The sequence below is a fragment of the Rhipicephalus microplus genome, chromosome 2 (assembly GCF_043290135.1).
Source record: "Rhipicephalus microplus isolate Deutch F79 chromosome 2, USDA_Rmic, whole genome shotgun sequence".
Classification (NCBI taxonomy): Eukaryota; Metazoa; Arthropoda; class Arachnida; order Ixodida; family Ixodidae; genus Rhipicephalus; species Rhipicephalus microplus.
This window is the reverse complement of record NC_134701.1, coordinates 124155675-124174996: the sequence shown is the minus strand read 5'-3', so window position 1 is coordinate 124174996 and position 19322 is coordinate 124155675. Positions and strand designations below refer to the sequence as shown.

Sequence of the window (19322 nt, the reverse complement as noted above, 5' to 3'; positions counted from 1 at the left end):
TTGCGCTGCAGCATGCCATCTAGTCCTGTCTCTGTTATGTAGCTCCTGGGTCTCTGTGCTGGGCTTAATACTCTTCTCTTTACGTTTTCTGGCCGCATCTAGACTTGTTGTCCTACAGTAAGCTGCATTTAATGTCTGGCCCGATGACGCCGATTGTAGCTCCTTTTCTGATTTCTTTGGTAGGATACGTTACTCAACGATGCTACGTCTTTCCGTTGCATGTATGGACACAGCAATCCTTCTTTTTGGGGACTTTGGTTCTTATCCGATGACCCGTCAAGACCTGAGCCGGGCTCGAGGTGTTAATGCATGGGGATATACTTTAAGGAAGGTGAATCAGCTCTAGCCACAATCTTGGAGAACACCCGACTTTTCGAAACCGGCTTGGTTTCTTCCTCAGGGCTGTCTGTAATGGTCAGGGAAGCGTCGACGCGCGTTGTCTTAGGCTCCGTTTTTCCTCTTCCTTCTAGTTTTGGAGGCCATACACGTACATCGGAGGCATTGTTCCCAGGGTGGTGGTGGTGGTGGTGGTGGTGATGGTGGTGGTTAGAGGAAGGAAAAGACGTCTAGTTTCTGCAGCCGGTGTGTGCTGTATGTACAGGACTCGAGCAAGAGCCTCCTTTCCAGACTTTTTTTTCGTTTCGATGAGAGAAGCACAGTCTAAGTCAATATTATGGTTCTCACAATGTTCTGCAAGGGCACTGCATTGCAACTTTATCATCCTAACGTCGTTTCTGCGCTGGCGTACTCGTACCGGCAAGCACTTACTCTCGCCTATGTAACTCGCTGGACATTCCGCACACGACACTTTGTAGACCACGTCCTGGTGTAGCTCCCTTGATTGTTCATCTTTCGGCCGCGGCAACAATCGTGCGAGCGTTGAAGCCGGCTTATGAACAAACAAGGCTGCTCTAGAGGCGCGCGCGAACTCCTTCCTTTGACTCCCGCCACGTTGATACCAGCTTCGAGAGGGACTCCGCATCTCGTTCAGTCGCGGGGTCATTAAAATTGATTTTAAATAAGTATGTTCTAGGCTATATTCAATGCGAAGCATTTCTTAGCGAACTTCGGTGACTTTGAGCGTATCCGTCTACCTAGCCGCCTACGACTTTTAGCTCTCCTGGCCGTTACGATAATTGTATTTATACCAAAATTGGTATGACATAGCATGACTGTATGACGAGCATAACTGGCTAGTCATAACTTGAAAATCCTGACTTGTATGTCATGGTTCACATTTCACGTTCTTGCTGCTCTTGTGGTGGTTTCGTTAACATGACACGTTGCAAAACTGGTATGGAATGACATGACTGCATGGCAAACATAAGTCACAGACCCTAATGTTGAAATCATGACATGCATATCATGTAAGTCATTACTACACGCCACGCTCATGATGCCTTCGCGGTCGTTTCGCTAGCTTCGACATATACCAAATTTGGTATTGCGTGACGTGAATGAACAATGAAGGTATATGACTGGTGCAAACATGGTAATCATGAGATGGGTGTCATGTAAGAACGTGACTACATGCCACGCTCATGATGCGCTAGCGGCTGTTTCGCTAGCTTCACATATACCAAATTTGGTACTACGGGACGTTGATGGGCGACGAAGGTATGTGACTGGTGCAAACATGAAAATCATGACATGCGTGTCATGTCAAACACGAGCACATTCTACGCTCTCAGTGCACTCGCGGTCCTTTCTCTAGCTTCGCATAAAAAATGTCTATGTTTACATAATATCTTGCTGGTAAATTTGTACCGAAAGTTTTTTGTAAATTAAAAGCAGCATGCTCTGTTTTACCGAGGTTTTGTAAGTTTATATTTTGTATCGCCCTACACAGCACTCTTCCGTTATTACGTGTACGTCATCTGACTGTATCTATACAGGGCAGCTCTGTTCCCCTTAACACGGAATGACTTTGTAAATCAGGATACAGCATTTCCGTTATTTGAAAAAGTAAAAAAGGATGGTTGCCTCAGAACGGACTTCCCATAAGTTATTTCATTGTTGAGTTAAACATAGGTTTTCAAAGCTTTTGTCACCTTAGAGGAAAAACTTAGACACAATACGAAGCACATGAAAGAGCAACACGACGCTCTTTTCCAGTGTTTGGTGGTGCTTAAGCGTCTAAAATTTCCTCTAAGTGTTGTGCCAACTATCCAAGCAACAAGTTCTTCGGGGTACTCCTGCTGGATTTTTTATTTCTTTTTACATTTTGTCGCCACTCACAGTGAAAAACAGGTGGCTTCATTTAATGGGCTTATCTGTACTTGAATGGGCTATTTTTGTGTAATATTAAAGGAAATGCTACAATTCCACTGGCCATACGGTACACTTAATTTTGGAGGTAACCTAACTTGCAAAAAATTAACGAACGCTTTTCCTGAATTGTGGGCAGGTGTGGAACAGTAGTACTGTGGAAAAGCTGATGTTTCATAGAACAGTTGATCCTTCTTATGTTTTGAAAACAGGGCGTTTCATCATATTGTTGCGCACATGCACGAAGACAAAGAAGCGTATGCGGTGAACGCACTTTTCGCCCAGAGCGAGAAAGGAAGAAGAGGATCAGGGGATCTTTAACCAGTCGGCCGCTTCTGAGCTGCCCCTCACGACCTAATAAACGGCCTCTTTCAACGTCTACCAGTCTCTTTCAAACGTAACAGAGTAGTGGAGGAGCTGGGTAAGCGCTTCAACTACGGAATGATCACTGCCACAGCTTCGACGAAGTCGTCGACTTGCCGGTCTCCCACCATCTTCCCTGAGTGACTTCGACATGCCTGAAGAAGCAGGCGTTTCCAGGATGGCACCGTCTGGCCCGCTTCCTTACTACCGAGTTCCACTGCCCTTCGAGGACAAGCCGAAGAAGATGTCGACGCCTGGCTTACCAAGTACAAACGTTTAGGCAAGTCCAACGGTTGGGATGCAGCCGCTATGCTAGCCAACGTAGTGTTGTCCCTGACCGACACCGCACTGGTATGGTACGAGAACCACGAGGACGCACTCGCGACGTGGGATCTTTTTGTTGAAGAGCTCAGGGCGTGTTTCGCCGACTCGGTTGCTAGAAAGAAGCGGGCTGAGCAAACACTGTCGCAACGGGCACAGCTACCAGGTGAGACATGCACCACTTACATAGAAGAAGTGTTAAGGTTGTGCAAGGTGGTCTGTGCTACCATGTCGGAAGAGGACAAATTTGGGCATCTGCTCAAAGGGATTGCTGAGGACGTGTATAATTTTCTAATTGGAAAAGAAAGCCTCAGTTCTGTGTCCGACGTCATTCAGAATTGCCGAACGTTTGAAACGCTCAAGATGCGTCGAATCGTGCCAAGTTTGGTCGGCTGGCTAACGTTACAACTGTTGCCAGTGTGGACACGAATCCTGGTCTCGACCTTTTTTTCTACCATTCGACAGATTGTTCGTGAGGAACTGTCCCACCGAGAAATGTCGTGTTCGACAGCTGACCATCGCGAGTTGTGTCTGCCACGTAAGGCTACGGATGTGCCTCCTTTGACCTCATGGCAACTGACGATGAGCGCGGCAACTGTGGAGTACAGCCCAGCCCCACAGTCAATGATGACAACCAGATTTCCCGCGTCGCGATATGACCGACGCTCTCAGCGCACGCCTCCTCGACACCCGACGTCTCGGTACGACGTACCCGACCAGTACATCCGTTACACAAGAACAAATGATGACGCTCGATTCAACGACGAGCGACCAACGTTTCGACCTCGGCCGTTGTGCTATTCCTGCGGTGTGCCAGGCCACATATCGCAATTTTACAACCGTCGGGTGACTCTTAGGTATCACCAATCATCCGACTTTTCACGACCCTTCGAAAAGCCTCATGGTGTTTGCGGCCAGCCCACATACCACCTGATGACAACTATTGGCCCAGCAACTTCCGCAACCACTCCCCGGCATCTGACAGGAGTTTAACGCCCCCACCGTGACCTCGTGCTCATCGTTCTCCTTCACCGCTGCGTCGCAAAGCGCCCTCTTCGCCAGCGGAAAACTAGCCAGCACGGCCAATGGGGGTGAGGTCGCTGGAAACATGCTACTGACAGAAATACCTTCTGTGTGTATGTTTAAAAACAAAGTGCGTGTTTTGGTGGATTATGTGCCTGTGATGGCCTTGGTGGACACAACAATTTCCGTGATGAGTGCTTCCTTTAAAGACGTGTTAAGGCGGAAAGTTGTTTTTACCTGGGATGAAACTTCGACGTTCTATGGAGTTAGTGGAGAGCCGTTGCGCCCTATTGGTGTGTGTTGTGCCGAAGTATTTTTGGGAGGCCTTATGATAACGGCAGAGTTTGCGATTATTACTCGGTCGACACATGATGTCATTCTCGGCATGGACTTCTTGCGAGAATGTGGTGCCACTGTAGACTGTCACACGGGGAAAGCCTTTGTGAGTGGCCAGATGCCGTCAGAACTTCTGGAAGCTCCAGCGAATGATCAAACTACGTTGTGTGTCCGTGGCGATACGTTCATACCTGCGTTGTCTACCGTACGTGTTCCTGTTGTTTGTCGCGGCGCGGGTTCTGACAGCTTCGATGCGAGCGTAGAACCAATGCCCTAAACTGCGTGAAGAAAAATGTGTTGGTTCCCCATTGTGTGGTGTCGATAGATGGCGGACGAACTGGCCTATGGACTGTAAGCTGTTCCTCTGAGCCCGTGACACTACCCAATGGTTTGAAATTAGCTTCGGTCAGCAAAGAACACGCAACCTTATCAGTGGTCAAGCTCACAGACGTGCCGGAAGAACGTGACGGAACTGGTTGTCACAATTTGGACGGGGCGCTTATGGCAACGATAAATAAGTCGCTTAGCTCAAGCGAGCGCCGACCTTTAATGAATATGCTGTTGAAACACGTTTCGATATTTGACTTTTCGCAGAAGGGCAAAGTAATCCCTATCCCCCTGTCTCGAACGCGCCATACCATCAACACTGGCGCGGCAAGTCCGATTCGCCAAAAACCATATCGTGTTTCCCCGTCAGAAAGACAAATTATCAACGTCCAAGTGCAGGAAATGATGCAAAAGGGAGTGGTACATGAGTCAGCCAGTCCGTGGGCAGCACCGGTAATTCTTGTTAAAAAGAAAGATGGATCTTGGAGATTTTGCGTCGACTATGACCGACTGAATGCCGTGACTAAAAAGAACGTATACCCGCTGCCCCGTATAGAGGACGCAATAGACTGCTTACATTCAGCCTCTTATTTTTCCTCCGTAGACTTACGATTCGGTTATTGGCATATTCCGATGCACCCAGAGGACAAGAAAAAGACTGCCTTTGTAACCCCTAATAGGCTCTTTGAATTCAACGTGATGCCATTTGGACTATGCAATGCACCGGCAACGTTCGAGAGGTTTATGGACACCATTCTGCGTGGCTTGAAGTGGAACATCTGCATGTGCGACCTCGACGACGTCGTCATCTTTGGCCGCACGTTCAGTGAACACAACGCTCGTCTGGATACTGTTTTTAACTGCATCCGAAATGCTGGCCTAATTTTAAAGTCGAAGAAATGCCACTTCGGAGACCGCCAGACGCTTGTGCTTGGGAATCGTTGACAAGGATGGCATCCGCCCTGACCCACAGAAGACAGCAGCAGTTGAAGCATTCAATGCGCCGCGTTCCGTCAAGGAGCTTCGTAGTTTCCTGGGGCTTTGTTCGTACATCCGCCGCTTTATTCCAAAGTTTGCCGACGTTGCGTATCCTTTCACTTGCCTCTTACGAAAGGACAATTCATTTGAGTGGACTCCGGAGTGTGATTCTTCATTCCGTCAATTGAAGTTTTTGCTGACATTACGACCCGTCCTTCAGCACTTCAGTCCTTCTGCTCCGACAGAGCTTCATACGGATGCTAGCGGCATAGGTATTGGAGCCGTCCTAGTACAACGTTACGGCGACCGCGAACACGTCATCGCATATGCAAGTCGCTCCCTAAACAGGCCGGAACAAAACTACACTGTTACGGAACAAGAATGCCTGGCGGTATTATTTGCAATTCAGCGGTTTAGGTCTTACCTGTACGGACGCCCATTCACAGTCGTAACCGACTACCACTCGTTGTGTGGGTTTGTCAACCTTCGTGACTCCTTGTGGCCGCCTTGCGCGCTGGGCACTCCGGCTACAAGAATACAGTTTTACCGTCGCTTACAAGAGTGGTCAATGACATGCTGACGACGCGGACTGTCTTTCACGTATGACACTTAGCACAACGGAATGTGAATCCGATGACCTTCACCAGCTTGTAGCGTCTGTGTCACCTACATTCCCGGACTATCCCAGTTTCAAAGCAGAACAGCAGAAGGACGCTAAACTAGCACCACTATTAGCCGCTGCATCCGCTTTCACTAGTGCACGCCGTTTCTGTATGCGTGATGGACTTTTGTTCAAAAGGAACCTCTCCATCAGTGGCGTGCGTTTCCTTGTAGTGGTCCCCGAGAGCCTGCGAACCGTTATTATGAGTGTCATGCACGACGACCCTACATCTGGACATTTAGGTTTGGCACGGACGCTTCACCGAACTAAAGAGCGTTTTTATTGGCCTGGTATGCAAAAGTCCGTTGAGAGTTATGTGGCAAGCTGCATGCAATGTCAGCGTCACAAACGTCCATCAACTGCTCCAGCCGATGCCTACTCCAAGCGCACCTTTCAAACAAGTGGGGATTGACTTTCTGGGCCCCTTTCCAAAATCGGCTAAGGGCAACCGATGGATAATTGTTTGCGTCAACTACCACACACGCTACTGCGAGACGGCGGCCGTCCCCTCCGCAACTACCAGTGAAGTCTTGTCGTTTTTGTTACAGTACGTCATCCTCCGACACGGCCCACCTCTCCTGATTATCAGCGATCGTGGACGAAAATGCACAGCGGATGTCGTGGAGGCGCTACTCCGTTTATTTGAATCCCGCCTGCGTTACTCGACACCATACCACCCCAAACTAATGGGCTGACAGAGCGTACCAACCGCACCATTATCAATATGTTGTCTATGTATGTCTCATGCGACCACAAGAACTGGGATGACATACTCCCGTTCATTACTTACGCGTTCAACACCGCGAAGCATGAGATTACAGGCTATAGCCCTTTATTTTTGCTTTATGCACGTTCGCCCCGGCACACAATCGACACAGTATGACCTTTATGTGATCACGACAACGTCACTGCCGCCGAGACTCTCTGCCTCGCCGAAGAGGCGCGTCGCATAGCTCGACTATGCACATTGGCATCGCAAGACAAAGCGTAGGCACGCTATGACATTTACCATCGACCAGTGATTTATCGCCGTGGCGATCTGGTGTGGTTGTGGACTCCGATGCGCAAGCGCGGGTTATGCCAAAAGTTTTTGGCCACTTACGATGGACCTTTTGTCATTGTCGACAGACTTACAGAGGTCAACTATGTAATAGCTCGTCTCACGGCGAGTGGTCGACAAGCTGCCAAAACTCAAGTGGTTCATGTTGCCCGCTTGAAACTGTACACTCCACGAAACTCGACTGACTTGTCCGGCGGCCTTCGTCTGCGCGGAGAGAAATGTTGCGTACATGCACGAAGACACAGAAGCGTATGCGGTGAACGCACTTGTCGCCCAGAGCGAGAAAGGAAGAAGAGGATCAGGAGGATCTTTAACCAGTCAGCCGCTTCTGAGCTGCCCCTCACGACCTAATAAACAGCCCCTTTCAACGTCTACCAGTCTCTTTCAAACGTACAATATTCAATGTACACACCAAGAATTGATGTTTTATATCGCATAGGTGTTTGTACGTTTGACATTGGTGTTTCAATATACACTATAATGATGTCTGCATGTACTGTGCACACACCCCTCATGCTGCTGCATGCCAAATACATAATTTCGACCCATTCAGCAAAACATTGCTTCATATCTTTGAACAAAATAAACAGATGACGTTGACCGGCTTGTGACATTTTAAAGGTCCTCAGACTGCCATTTCAGCGCTTTGTTTACTCCTGAAATGAATGTAGAAAATAAAAAGTTATCAGAACATTTCCGTTGATCAGCAACGTAAACTCGTGATTCTGGACATATGTATATAGCCCTTGCTGCGCACATTGCCATATTTCCAGAAACCATGTGGGCAGTGAACTACACGCGTTGCCCTACTGTCTCTGATCACATCCCCAATCAGCAGTATCATTTTCAGAAATTATTGTTCGTACCATAAAGAGAATATAGCACTTAAAAAACCTAAAACTGCACACGCCAAGGACTGTCATTGGTTGTGTGTGAGTGTGAAGCAACCGGTGCACGAAACTTGGCCATATAGAAAAAAAATCATGACCTTAACAAGCAGCGACCGCTACACTTTTATTTGCTTGTGTTTTGTTACTTGTAGCGTTACTTTCGTGTGCTGCTTAGCACAGGCACTGTACGATTATTTGCCTCCACGTGGACAAGTTGTCGACCTTTGTGCTTGTATAGCATAGGCAGCTGTCCTGCCGAACTATACAGGCCCAGCTACACCTTCATCTATAGCAGCGTATTATACACTTCAAGATCCCGACGGCTGCTCGGCTCCTCCACCAGCTGTAAGCACCTTTGTGCACGCGCTGTTTCATATTTGACAATCGTAATAAAAACTGCTTGCGTTTATTACGACCACCAAGGGTTTGTCAACGTGCACTCAAAATCTCAATACACGGGACTCAAGCATTTTCACTACATTCAGGATGCAACCGCCGTGGCCGGGATCCCGCGAACGTCGGTTCAGCAGTGGAGCATGATAACCCCTAGACCGACGCGGCGGGTTAATTCGGAGGCAGACCGACCATCGGTAGTCGTCTAACATACGACAAACCCGGATTTTAGGAGAGGAATCCCGCTGTATTGATGCGAAACACGCTTCATGTCAGTTTTTTCACAAATTGAGTTGGCGTTGAACAAGGAAAAGCGAGTGACGGGCGCTGAGTCAATTTTGAGCTTTGGACATTGGGCGCTTCGGAAAAACACATACAGGAACACACATATGGACGAACGTCCAACATGGCACGACTCGCTCGCTGGATTCCGTGCCGACCGGTTGTGCCCTCGCGATCTCCGACGTCAGCGTAGCTCTGGCTGACTGGGCTCGCCCTACGTCATCTCCTGACGCCGGTCTCTAACGAGAATGTAGCTCTGATTTACCAGACTTGCTCTACGCCACCTCCTGACGCCGACAAGAGCTCTCGCAAGTGGTGCCCCGTCCTCGGACTCCTGTGACCGTGTTTCAATCTTTCCTATCTCTCCTATCCCCTCGATATGTCGTCGCTCTCTGGCTTACCTAATGCCTCTTTCTCTCTCTCTACCCCTTTATTCCAATCCTTTTAATCCCTCCTCACCCCCATCCCTCGTGAGCTACTGTTGAGGTGTCGCTCACTGAAGCAGACAGTTACGGGGCTCACTTTTCTCTTCCTTTCTCTCTTAAAACCACTTTGTCCGACATGGCATCGCAGGGCGCACCACGGACGGCGCACTTTCAGCACGCGAACGTGTCGCTCCGCGACGGTTCCACGACGACGAAAGAACAGAAAGCGCGGAACGCGCCCACCGTCTCCGACAGACGCATCTAGTCTCTTATGGATTTGAATTTACTGGGAATTTTGAATACTCACACGCATTCGTAAGTTGTGATAATCAGACATTCCGGTTCATCGGTATCTTTCTATTCTATCTTATCCCAGATGGGGGCCCAGATAACACTGCGCAAAGCGTAGCGCGTTCATAACAGTTTGTACTGGGTCGTTTACTGCTAAACGAAATGTGGAAGCACACGGCGACCGCTCGGCACTATAAGGGAGTTTTAGAATAACGTTTGCAGGTGTTGCGGGCGTCGCTTTAGTTGCGGGCGCCATGTGAGCTTTAGAATAGTGTTTGCTCATTATACGGAAAATTCTAGGGACTTTCGCCCCGACCGCAAACCCAAATGCTCGGAAGCTACAGACAGCAATTCGCGGGCCGCGATCGCCGCACACTATTTCAGCTCTTCTGTTGGCGGGCCATGAACGCGAACGGCGGTTCGCGTTACGACGCATGCGGAGTTGCAGCGACCTCACCACAAGAGCTCTAGGTGCACTATTCTGAAACTCAGAGACGCTGGACACGTCTCAAAGGCGGTGGCTGAGCCCTCCTCCTCGAGCGTCTCAGCGCCTATAAAATACCAGTGCATCTGAACGTCGGGGGCTTTTTTGCGCACGTTTAGCACATACGTTGTAAATATAAACGTTTCGTTTCCTTCTGGCTGCCTTTTGCCTTGCCACTGCCTGGATGCTCTCTGCCCGGCTTTGACCCTCACGACACGCTACCCAAGAGACCGTTGGGACCTCTCTCTTCGTAACGTTACAGTGATAACACCTGACACACGAAACAAACACCCACGAAAAATAAAAATTGAGCACTTGCGTGTAACATTCGTGATGACAGGAGCACTGACCGCCAGCAATGGCGGACAATGCACCGCCACGGCATGGCAGAGCCTCGATGTATCCATTTTCGGGAGCACACAGCCGCTTTCTCTGTCAAGAAGCCTGGCTAACACAGAACGTACGAACGGCATCTTTGAGCACACCAGCCCAAAAGCAATCACATGTATAAGTTAACAAATCGCTACACGCGAACAAGAACCACAAAATGTCGCACGACGCCCCACCACCGCAGGCGACGAGTAAATAAGTGTCAATGACATTGCTTCCGGCTTCTCGGATGCTAGCGCACCACGTGACAAAATACGTCAGCTTGACGTTAGTTTCCTCTTTTTACGAAATGAGCACAGGAACGGAAACTTGGAATGCTCATTTACGGTCTTTCCCGCCTTTTTATTTAAAACGCAGCACAAGAATGGTGTTGTACGTCCACTTCCGCCATATCTCGAGAAACAGAACACAGTCAGTAATTTTCATGGTCAGTTCCGACGTTGACACACGGATATTTTTTGCAGTGATATGCCAAATTTGGTATTACGGGACGAGAATGGACGACGAAGGTATATGACTGGTGCAAGCATGATAATCATAAGATGCGTGTCATGTAAGAACATGACTACATGCCACGCCTATGATGCGCTCACGGCAGTCTTGTTGTAGTTTTGCATATACCAAATTTAGCATTATGGGATGCAAACAGAAGGTAAATGACTTTGTACAAGCATGATAATCATGACATGCCTGTCATGTAACACATGACCATTCTACGCTCCTAGCGCGCTCGCGGCCCCGCCGTGGTGGTCAAGTGGCTAAGGTACTCGGCTGCTGACCCACATGTCGCGGGATCGAATCCCGGCTGCGGCGGCTGCATTTTCGATGGAGTCAAAAATTCTGCACACCCGTCAGCTCAGATTTGGGCGCAGGTTAAAGAACCCCAGGCCGTCAAAATTTCCGGAGCCCTTCTTACGGCGTATCTCGTAATCATGGTGGTTTTGGAACGTTAAACGCCACATATCAATCAATCATTAGCGTGCTCGCGGCTGTTTCGCTAGTTTCACATATACCAAATTTGGTTTCACGTGACATGGATAGACGACGAAGGTAAATGACACATACAAACATGATAATCATGATATGCGTGTCATGTAAAACATTACTACATGCTACGCTCATAGCGTGCTCGCGACCGTTTAGCTAGCTCCACATATACCCAATTTAGTTTCACGTGACTTGAATAGACAACGAAGATAAATTAGACGTCTACACATGATAATCATCACATGCGTTTCATGTAAAACATGAATACATGCTACGCTCATAGCACACTCGTGGCTGTTTCACTAGCTCCACATATACCGAATTCCGTATCACATGACGTGAATAGACAACGAATGTACATGACACGTCCAATCATTATAATCATGGCATGGAAGTCAAGTATGGCATAATTTGCGTCCGCCTAGTAACCTTGTGCTAATTTGAAAGTGACATATCATCGAAGCATATCATCGATTTCCACTGTACGTGGAATCTGCCAATTTTCTTGCCCTTGATATTTCGTACATGCTGTACACATGTCTCTAGATAAATGTAGTTATCTCATTATGTCACCTTCAAAATTTTATGTCAGTGCTTCTTCAATTTTTATATAAGTTTCAGTTACGCAAAATATAGCTAAGGACTAAACCAACCAACACTAACCCCAAAAATGAAACGTTATGTCAATGAATGATAGCGAATGTTGCAAAGACGTATAAAAATAAGTATATATTTTTACAGATAAGTTCTTGTTTCTCGATCCCCTTGTTCCTGCTCTGTAGACAAGAAAGAAGAAGACAGAAGCTTGCACTGCGAAGGCGGCGGCGCTTGCCTACACTGGGGAAAAGGTAATTTGGATAACTTCAAAGATTTCGAGCATTTGAGCTATTGCTGGAATAAACAGTGGTGTTTATCTCGCCAGTTAGAGGTCACTTATACCAGATTGCGCTGTGCAGTTCCACAACTAAATTATTACCTTAATAAAGCTCAGCTCAAGGCGTCACCGCTATGCATTTGGTGCAACGAAATTGAAACAATTGAACATTTCTTTTTATTCTGTCATCGTTATTCTTATCAGAGAAAAAGATTTTTAGTAGCCCCATTACAAAAGCTAGGAATACAAGTAAATTTACCAGTAATTTTATCACTTGGCGGAGCTTCATTTGGTTACTGCCACAGGGATGTATGCTCCGCTGTGTTTAACTACATCAACGCAACTAAAAGATTACCATGCTAGTGAACCACTACCTTTTCAGATCTTTAGTTTATAATTCATAGTAATGTCTTTCAAAAACAAAAGATGGTTTGACCGCTTGCTCAGCACACAATTTTGTTTTTCTGGTAGTATTATTTTACGCTACTTTTTCAGATTGGCTTCATTTTTAGTTTAGTTTCATTTAAGTATCCTGCCGCCCGGTTCTTGGCCCATCCCCCTTTGTGGGTAAGCGCCATCCGTCACAGGTCATCAGCATCAGCATCAGCGGCGGCGCGCGGTCGGAGCAGCAAGCACCATTGTCCGATCAGAAGATTAGGCCAGTATAAGGAACGTCGAGAAGCGCCTATCCCTGGTTCAAAATTGGCGGCATGTCGTCGCACTACCTGCAGTTTCAGAAAGTGGCCATTGACCGGGTCGAGCGGGTCAAGGCCAAGCTGGGCCTCAAGGAGCGAAAGCACCACTCGTCGCAAGCGTCGGCCACATCCTCGCACCACGACAGGTCTCAGCTATTGGCTACGCTCAAGGCACGCAAGTCCATGCCTACGGACGCCATCGAGCGGCTGCACGCCAAGGACCTGCCTCTCGACACATTCTTGCGCAAGAACGACAAACTTTGCCGGCCCGTGGTTATCCAGGGTCTGCTGGACGAGTGGAAAGCGCTCGAGCGCTGGTCCCTTTACAACCTCGTCTCCAAGTACAGCGACAACGAGTTCGTCGTGGGCCACGACCAGAATCGGAACGTCGTAACGGTGAAGATGAAGTACTTCGCCTACTACCTCAAAGAGTACCGGGACCCATCGCCCTTCCAGATCACCGACGACCTGGCAACCGGAGGCAAGAGGAGGATGCGTGAAGACTATGAGGTGCCGTCATACTTCAAGGACGACATCTTCAAGTACGCCAAGGAGTCCGACTTGCCGCCGACTCGCGCCTTTAACTTGGGACCTGCTCTGGCCGGGGAAAGGATCCAGACGAACCCGCTGGACTGCAACCTGTGGAGTGCCCTAGTTCACGGAACTCGGCGATGGTGCCTGTTCCCGCACCACGTGCCGCAGGACCTGCTCTGCAACGACCACAGGGCCGCGCGCAAGGCCCGCCTGATCGAGACTGCTGTCGCCTGGTTCAAGCGCATCTACCCGAAGACGCAGTCCTCTCACTGGCCGCGCTACTTCAAGCCGTTGGAGATTCTTCAGACCACTGGGGAGGTTGTTTTCGTGCCTGCCGGATGGTGGTGAGTTTGTCTTGTCCCCTAATTTGTATGTAGGCCGATGTAAGTCGAGCGCTTAGGACTTGAAGCTCTTCTTTTACTGATTTTTTCTGAATCCACTCGCCAAGTATTCTGCTCCTGATAATACTTTTACGTGTGAATAAGCAGCAACTACAGTGTGCTTTTAAAACACCGGGAAATGCAAAATTTTTACGCTCCTTAAGGCATGGGCTGAGCCACCTTTCGTTAGTTATTGAACCGGCCATAGAACTTTATAATGAAATGTACAACGCTGAAAAATGCAAATGGTACGATACTAGAGGACATTACTTGTAGTATGATAAATAAAATAGCAGCATATTCATGGAGTGAATGATGATGAGTGGGGCGAAGCGTCCGTCAGTGCGTCCATGCGTCCGTCCTTCGTACATCCGTCTATGCATCGATCCTCTTGTGCGTCCATCCGTCCGTCCGTCCCTGCGTTCGTCAATACGTCCATCCATTCGTGCATCCGTCTATGCGTTGGTCCTTCCGTCCATCCGTACGCACGTACGTCCGTACGTCCTATCGTGCGTCCATCGCCATCCGCCCGTCCATCCCTGCGTTCGTACATGCATCCATCCATCCATCCATCCATGCGTTCATCTATGAGTCCGTTCGTCCATTCGTGCATCCGTCCGTTCGTCCTATTGTGCGTCCGTCCCTGCGTTCTTCCATGTGACTGTCAGTCTGCCCATCCGTGCGTCAAACAGACAGATAGACGACGGACGGACGCTGTCAGCGGATGATTCACGGTTTGCTGATAAAACCCTCGGAAGCTTCGCCTTGCTCATCATCATTCACTCCGTGAATAGGCTGTGATACTAAATGCAAAACGTTTCTTAGCGAACTTTGGCGACTTTTAACGTATCTATCTATCTATCTATCTATTTAGCCGCCTATGACTTTTAGCTCTCCTGGCCGTTTCGTTAACATTATCGATACCAAACTTGGTATGGCATAACATAACTGTATGAAGAGCATATTTGACTAGTCATGGCATGAAAATCATGACATGTATGTCATGAATGTCATGATTTACACTTCATGGTCCTGCAGCTCTTGCGGTTATTTCGTTCACATAGCATGTTGCAAAACTTGTATGTTATGACATGATTGCATGGCGAACACAAGCGACAGACCCTAACATAAAAATCATGACATTTGTGTCATGTAACAACATGACTACATACCACGCCCATGATGCGCTCGCGGCCGTTTTGCTAGCGTCACGTATACCGAATTTCGTATTACGGCACGTGAACGGATGACGAAGGTATCTGACTGGTGCTAACATGATAATTATGAGATGCGTGTCATGTAACAACATGACTACATGCTACGCTCATGATGCGCTGGCGGCCGTTTCGCTAGCTTAACTTATGCCAAATTTGGTATTGCGCGAAGCGAACGGGTGATATAGGTAAATGACACATCCAAACATGATAATCACGACATGCGTGTCATGTAACAACCAGGCTACATACCACAGTCATGATGCGCTCGCGGCCGTTTCGCTAGCTTCACATATGCCAAATTTGGTATTACGTAACTTCAATGGACGACGGAGATATGTGACTGGTTAGAAGCTTAATAATCATGAGATGCTTGTCATCTGAGAACATGACTACATGCCACCGTCAAGGCGCCAATACATTTTGACATGACGTGGTGCGCGTGCTCACCGGCGTTCATTTCGTCGCGTCACGCCAGCGTTGCCAAGCCAGGCACCGGTCCTGCCATATACTCGCAGGTGCGCGCCGCGCTGCGTTGCTTTCTATCTGGCACAGCCAGCATCAATAGAGGTTTTTTCCTCCTCCTCCTTGACGCATGCGCGTTTCAGCCCGTCCGGCGGCTCTCCGTCACGAAAAGAGGGAGACGCACAGTTGTCTGGGTAACGCATCGGCATAGAGTAATGTTACTCTATGACGATAGTTATAGCGCGAGAACAAAACGACGACACAGAGACAAGAAGGACACGAAAGACACGAGCGCTCTGTGTCGTCGTTTTGTTCTCGCGCTATAACTATCGTCATGCCATACCAACTAGCCCAAGCTGCCACACTTCTAAGTTACTCTATGACATTGGCACGAAATGCAGCATCTCAAATTTCGCGCCGGTTGCCGTCGGGCCACGATGACGGACGCTGGTCGCGCCTGGCGACAGACCATGGAGTCACGCGTTCTGCTAACGTAGCGTCGCTATGCCCAGCGTGCGCGCGCGTCAACGCTACATTGGAGTATATTGAGCCTTTATGATGCACTCGCGGCCGTTTTGCTTGCCCCACATATACTAAATTTGGTGTTACGTGACGTCAATCTATGACGAAATATATGACTGGTGCAAACATCATAACCCTGACACGCTGTCATGTAAGAGCATGAAAACATACCATGCTCACAGCGTGCTCGCTGCTGTTTCGCTAGCTCCACATATACTAAATTTGGTATCACGTAATTGAATAGATGACGAAGGTAAACGACACATCCAAATATGTTAAACATGACAAGGAAGTCATGTATGGCGTCATTTACATCCACCTCGTAATTGTGCTGATTTTAAAGTGATATATGAACATTCTTCATTCATGCTTCGCATATCATCGATTCTCACTGTACGTGGGATCTGCCAATTTTTTTAGTCCCTTTTTCTTTGCAATTTAGGAAGTGTACCCTTATGTGCATGTTTCCCATATTCTTGCTTTTAAGACGACTTGCTGAAAACTGCCTTTCTGAATGGAAACTAGTTTTTTTCTTTCTTTTAGAAAGCAAGTAGTCAGTGAACACACATGATGAACTACTCTTAAGCTACAAGATGAGCTACTCCCCATACCATTTTACGCCCCATTCTTTAAAAAAAAAAAAACCTTACCGTAACAAGCCCAGAAACTTGTATTGAGTCTAAAGAACTGTCGGGTAACTCGGTTCGAAAACGCTGGGCGCCTTTGTTTCTTTTTTTTTCGCGCTTGTTCTTCGGAGCGAGCTTGTTAGAAAACTTTCAGGTTTTATAGTTTCATTGCACTTTTTGTCTGTCGCGCCTGTCGATAATTGGACGTGGTAAGGGTTTAGGTGGTCTTCAGCAAGTGCAGATTTTGAAGCAACCGCCACACTTGTCTCGTACATACGAATAAATGCCTGCGATATACAGAGTTGCCGAAGGCTGAACCAGCCAAGCTCTTAATAAGCTCTCATCGTCGAATCTCTCTGCCTAATCCGCATATTTTGAGGCGCATCGCGTGCAAGGTGACAACGGGTATGCCTTGATGGATGTGAATATTATTTTTTGTGATGCAATTGAAGAGAATCGCGTGAGAAAACTGTGAAGTGGAAAGGAGGATAGAGCTACACCACGGTTCACAAAAGAAGCGAGGCAAGCAAGACGACAGGCACTGATATAAAAAAAGGATTCATATATTTACCGAACGCGTAACTACTAGATAAAATAGTGGAGCGGTGCTTGGGGCAAAAGATGTTTGCTTTTAAGCTATTTTTTTACGTTAAAATCCATTATCTGAAAACAACTGTTTTTTTATTACTCAGTTACCAATATATTTTTTTTTGTTTCTGTCGTCCTTTTTCTTGCGTCTTTGGCGCCCCCCCCCTCCCCCGCTACGTTGAATCAACGCGTCGAACTGTTTAGCGACTATTATTATGCATTTTTCCCCCACTTTTATCAGGAGCTGTACCCTGTCGTTTCGCCAACGATGGGTGGCTGGGGCTTTGTCAAGCTGTCATTGGACAGCTTTTTTCCCGGCCACCTTTTTTCACCGTAAATGTTTTTGTTTTTGGTAAAATATAGTTCTTTGATTGATTGATTGATTGATTGATTGACTGATTGATTGATTCAAGCATCCTCTTCAACTCCAGTATAACCACCTGATTATCTTTCCTTGATGTCAACATAAGTGTATCCAAATATTGTATCAGAATCAGTATCATGCAATTCACAGTTTTGTTACAAATTTTTCAAGATACAAATCAACCGAAAGTTTAGGTTCTAGCGGTAAAAAAGTCAATTATGTAACATTAGACATATAATAATGAATCTCGTAGGATAAATGCCAGTGCAAAATATGTAAGATGAAGCTGCATGTGTTCTGTGGCTAGCCTTTTTAGTTACTAAGAAAACTGTTCAACACGGTCGATAATGCATGAGATCTAGGGCTTCCATACGCGCTTGAATTTGTTCACCTGTATTTGACATGCGTTTATGCAATGATAGATAGATAGATAGATAGATAGATAGATAGATAGATAGATAGATAGATAGATAGATAGATAGATACGCGCATATACATACATACATACATACATACGTACATACATACATACATACATACATACATACATACATACATACATACATACATACATACATACACACATACATACATACATACATACATACATACATACATACATACATACATACATACATACATACATACATACATACATACATACATACATACATACATACATACATACATACATACATACATACATACATACATACATACATACATACATACATACATACATACATACATACATACATACATACATACATACATACATACATACATGTAGTCCGGAAGGTCCTGTCGATCCCGTTGAAGCAAGGCAACAACCCGTTTCAGGTACGTGGTGATCAACCTGGATGTGTGTGTGGTGATGTCTCACCACCATTGCAGCGCGAACACGCTCTCTCAGGCGTGGCCCAAGCTGACACGCGGCAACAAAAAGCTGGAGCGGGCATGGTTTGAGGCGTTGCGACGTCGACGTCCCGAACTTACCGTACTGGTGCCGCGGAAAGAAAAGCGGCGCTCGCGGGACAGTGACAGCAGCGCCACCTCGCGCTCCAGCGACGTCGACCAGGACAGCTCCTGAGAACCGGGGATCGCAGACTTCGAGGAACTGAAAATTCACGACGAATCGCACGATCGCTGGCTGCTCCCCCCGCAGCCGCGGCGATATTAAAAATTCCCGTAGAGAGTCACTTTGTCCCACAAAAAACGTTGCTTTGTCTATACGTGCGGATCCAAATGGGGACGTGGCCATCACAGGTAGGTTTGCTTGTAGTTGTCGTTGGGCGTGGCATCCGGCATTTGTAGCTCTAAGACCACTTGACTATAGCATGGCGTCCAAAAAAATATTCCTGGCGGATTCTACGAATTATTGACATCATTTTCATGTGGAGCATTCAGTCAGCATGCAAAGTTCTACGAGGTTGATGAACGTCTTTGTGTAATTTGAGCAGTTTGCATATCGAGGGCTCGCCTTCGAATCCACTGGGGTGTGGAGGCTTATTTCAGTGCCCGACCGTCGGTAATCGCATTAGGCGTCACTTATATCGCAACCAAGTGTAGGCGGAGTTCGTT

The 19322-nt window shown here is 47.4% G+C and overlaps 1 protein-coding gene across 1 annotated transcript; it reads left to right on the top strand.

Moving 5' to 3' along the window:
- Nucleotides 1-12965: 12965 nt before the first annotated feature.
- LOC119169766 (bifunctional arginine demethylase and lysyl-hydroxylase JMJD6) lies at nt 12966-18982 on the top strand. The gene is made up of 2 exons (XM_037420787.2): nt 12966-13926; nt 18582-18982. Exons 1-2 carry the CDS (start codon nt 13064-13066, stop codon nt 18829-18831), a joined length of 1113 nt encoding a protein of 370 aa, XP_037276684.2. The 5' UTR covers nt 12966-13063; the 3' UTR covers nt 18832-18982.
- The last annotated feature ends 340 nt before the right edge of the window (nt 18983-19322 follow it).

Coding starts and splice junctions, on each gene's coding strand:
- LOC119169766 (XM_037420787.2), top strand. CDS start 13,064: ATGTCGTCGCACTACCTGCAGTTTCAGAAAGTGGCCATTGACCGGGTC. Junction 13,927..18,581: donor TTCGTGCCTGCCGGATGGTG/GTGAGTTTGTCT, acceptor AACCCGTTTCAG/GTACGTGGTGATCAACCTGG.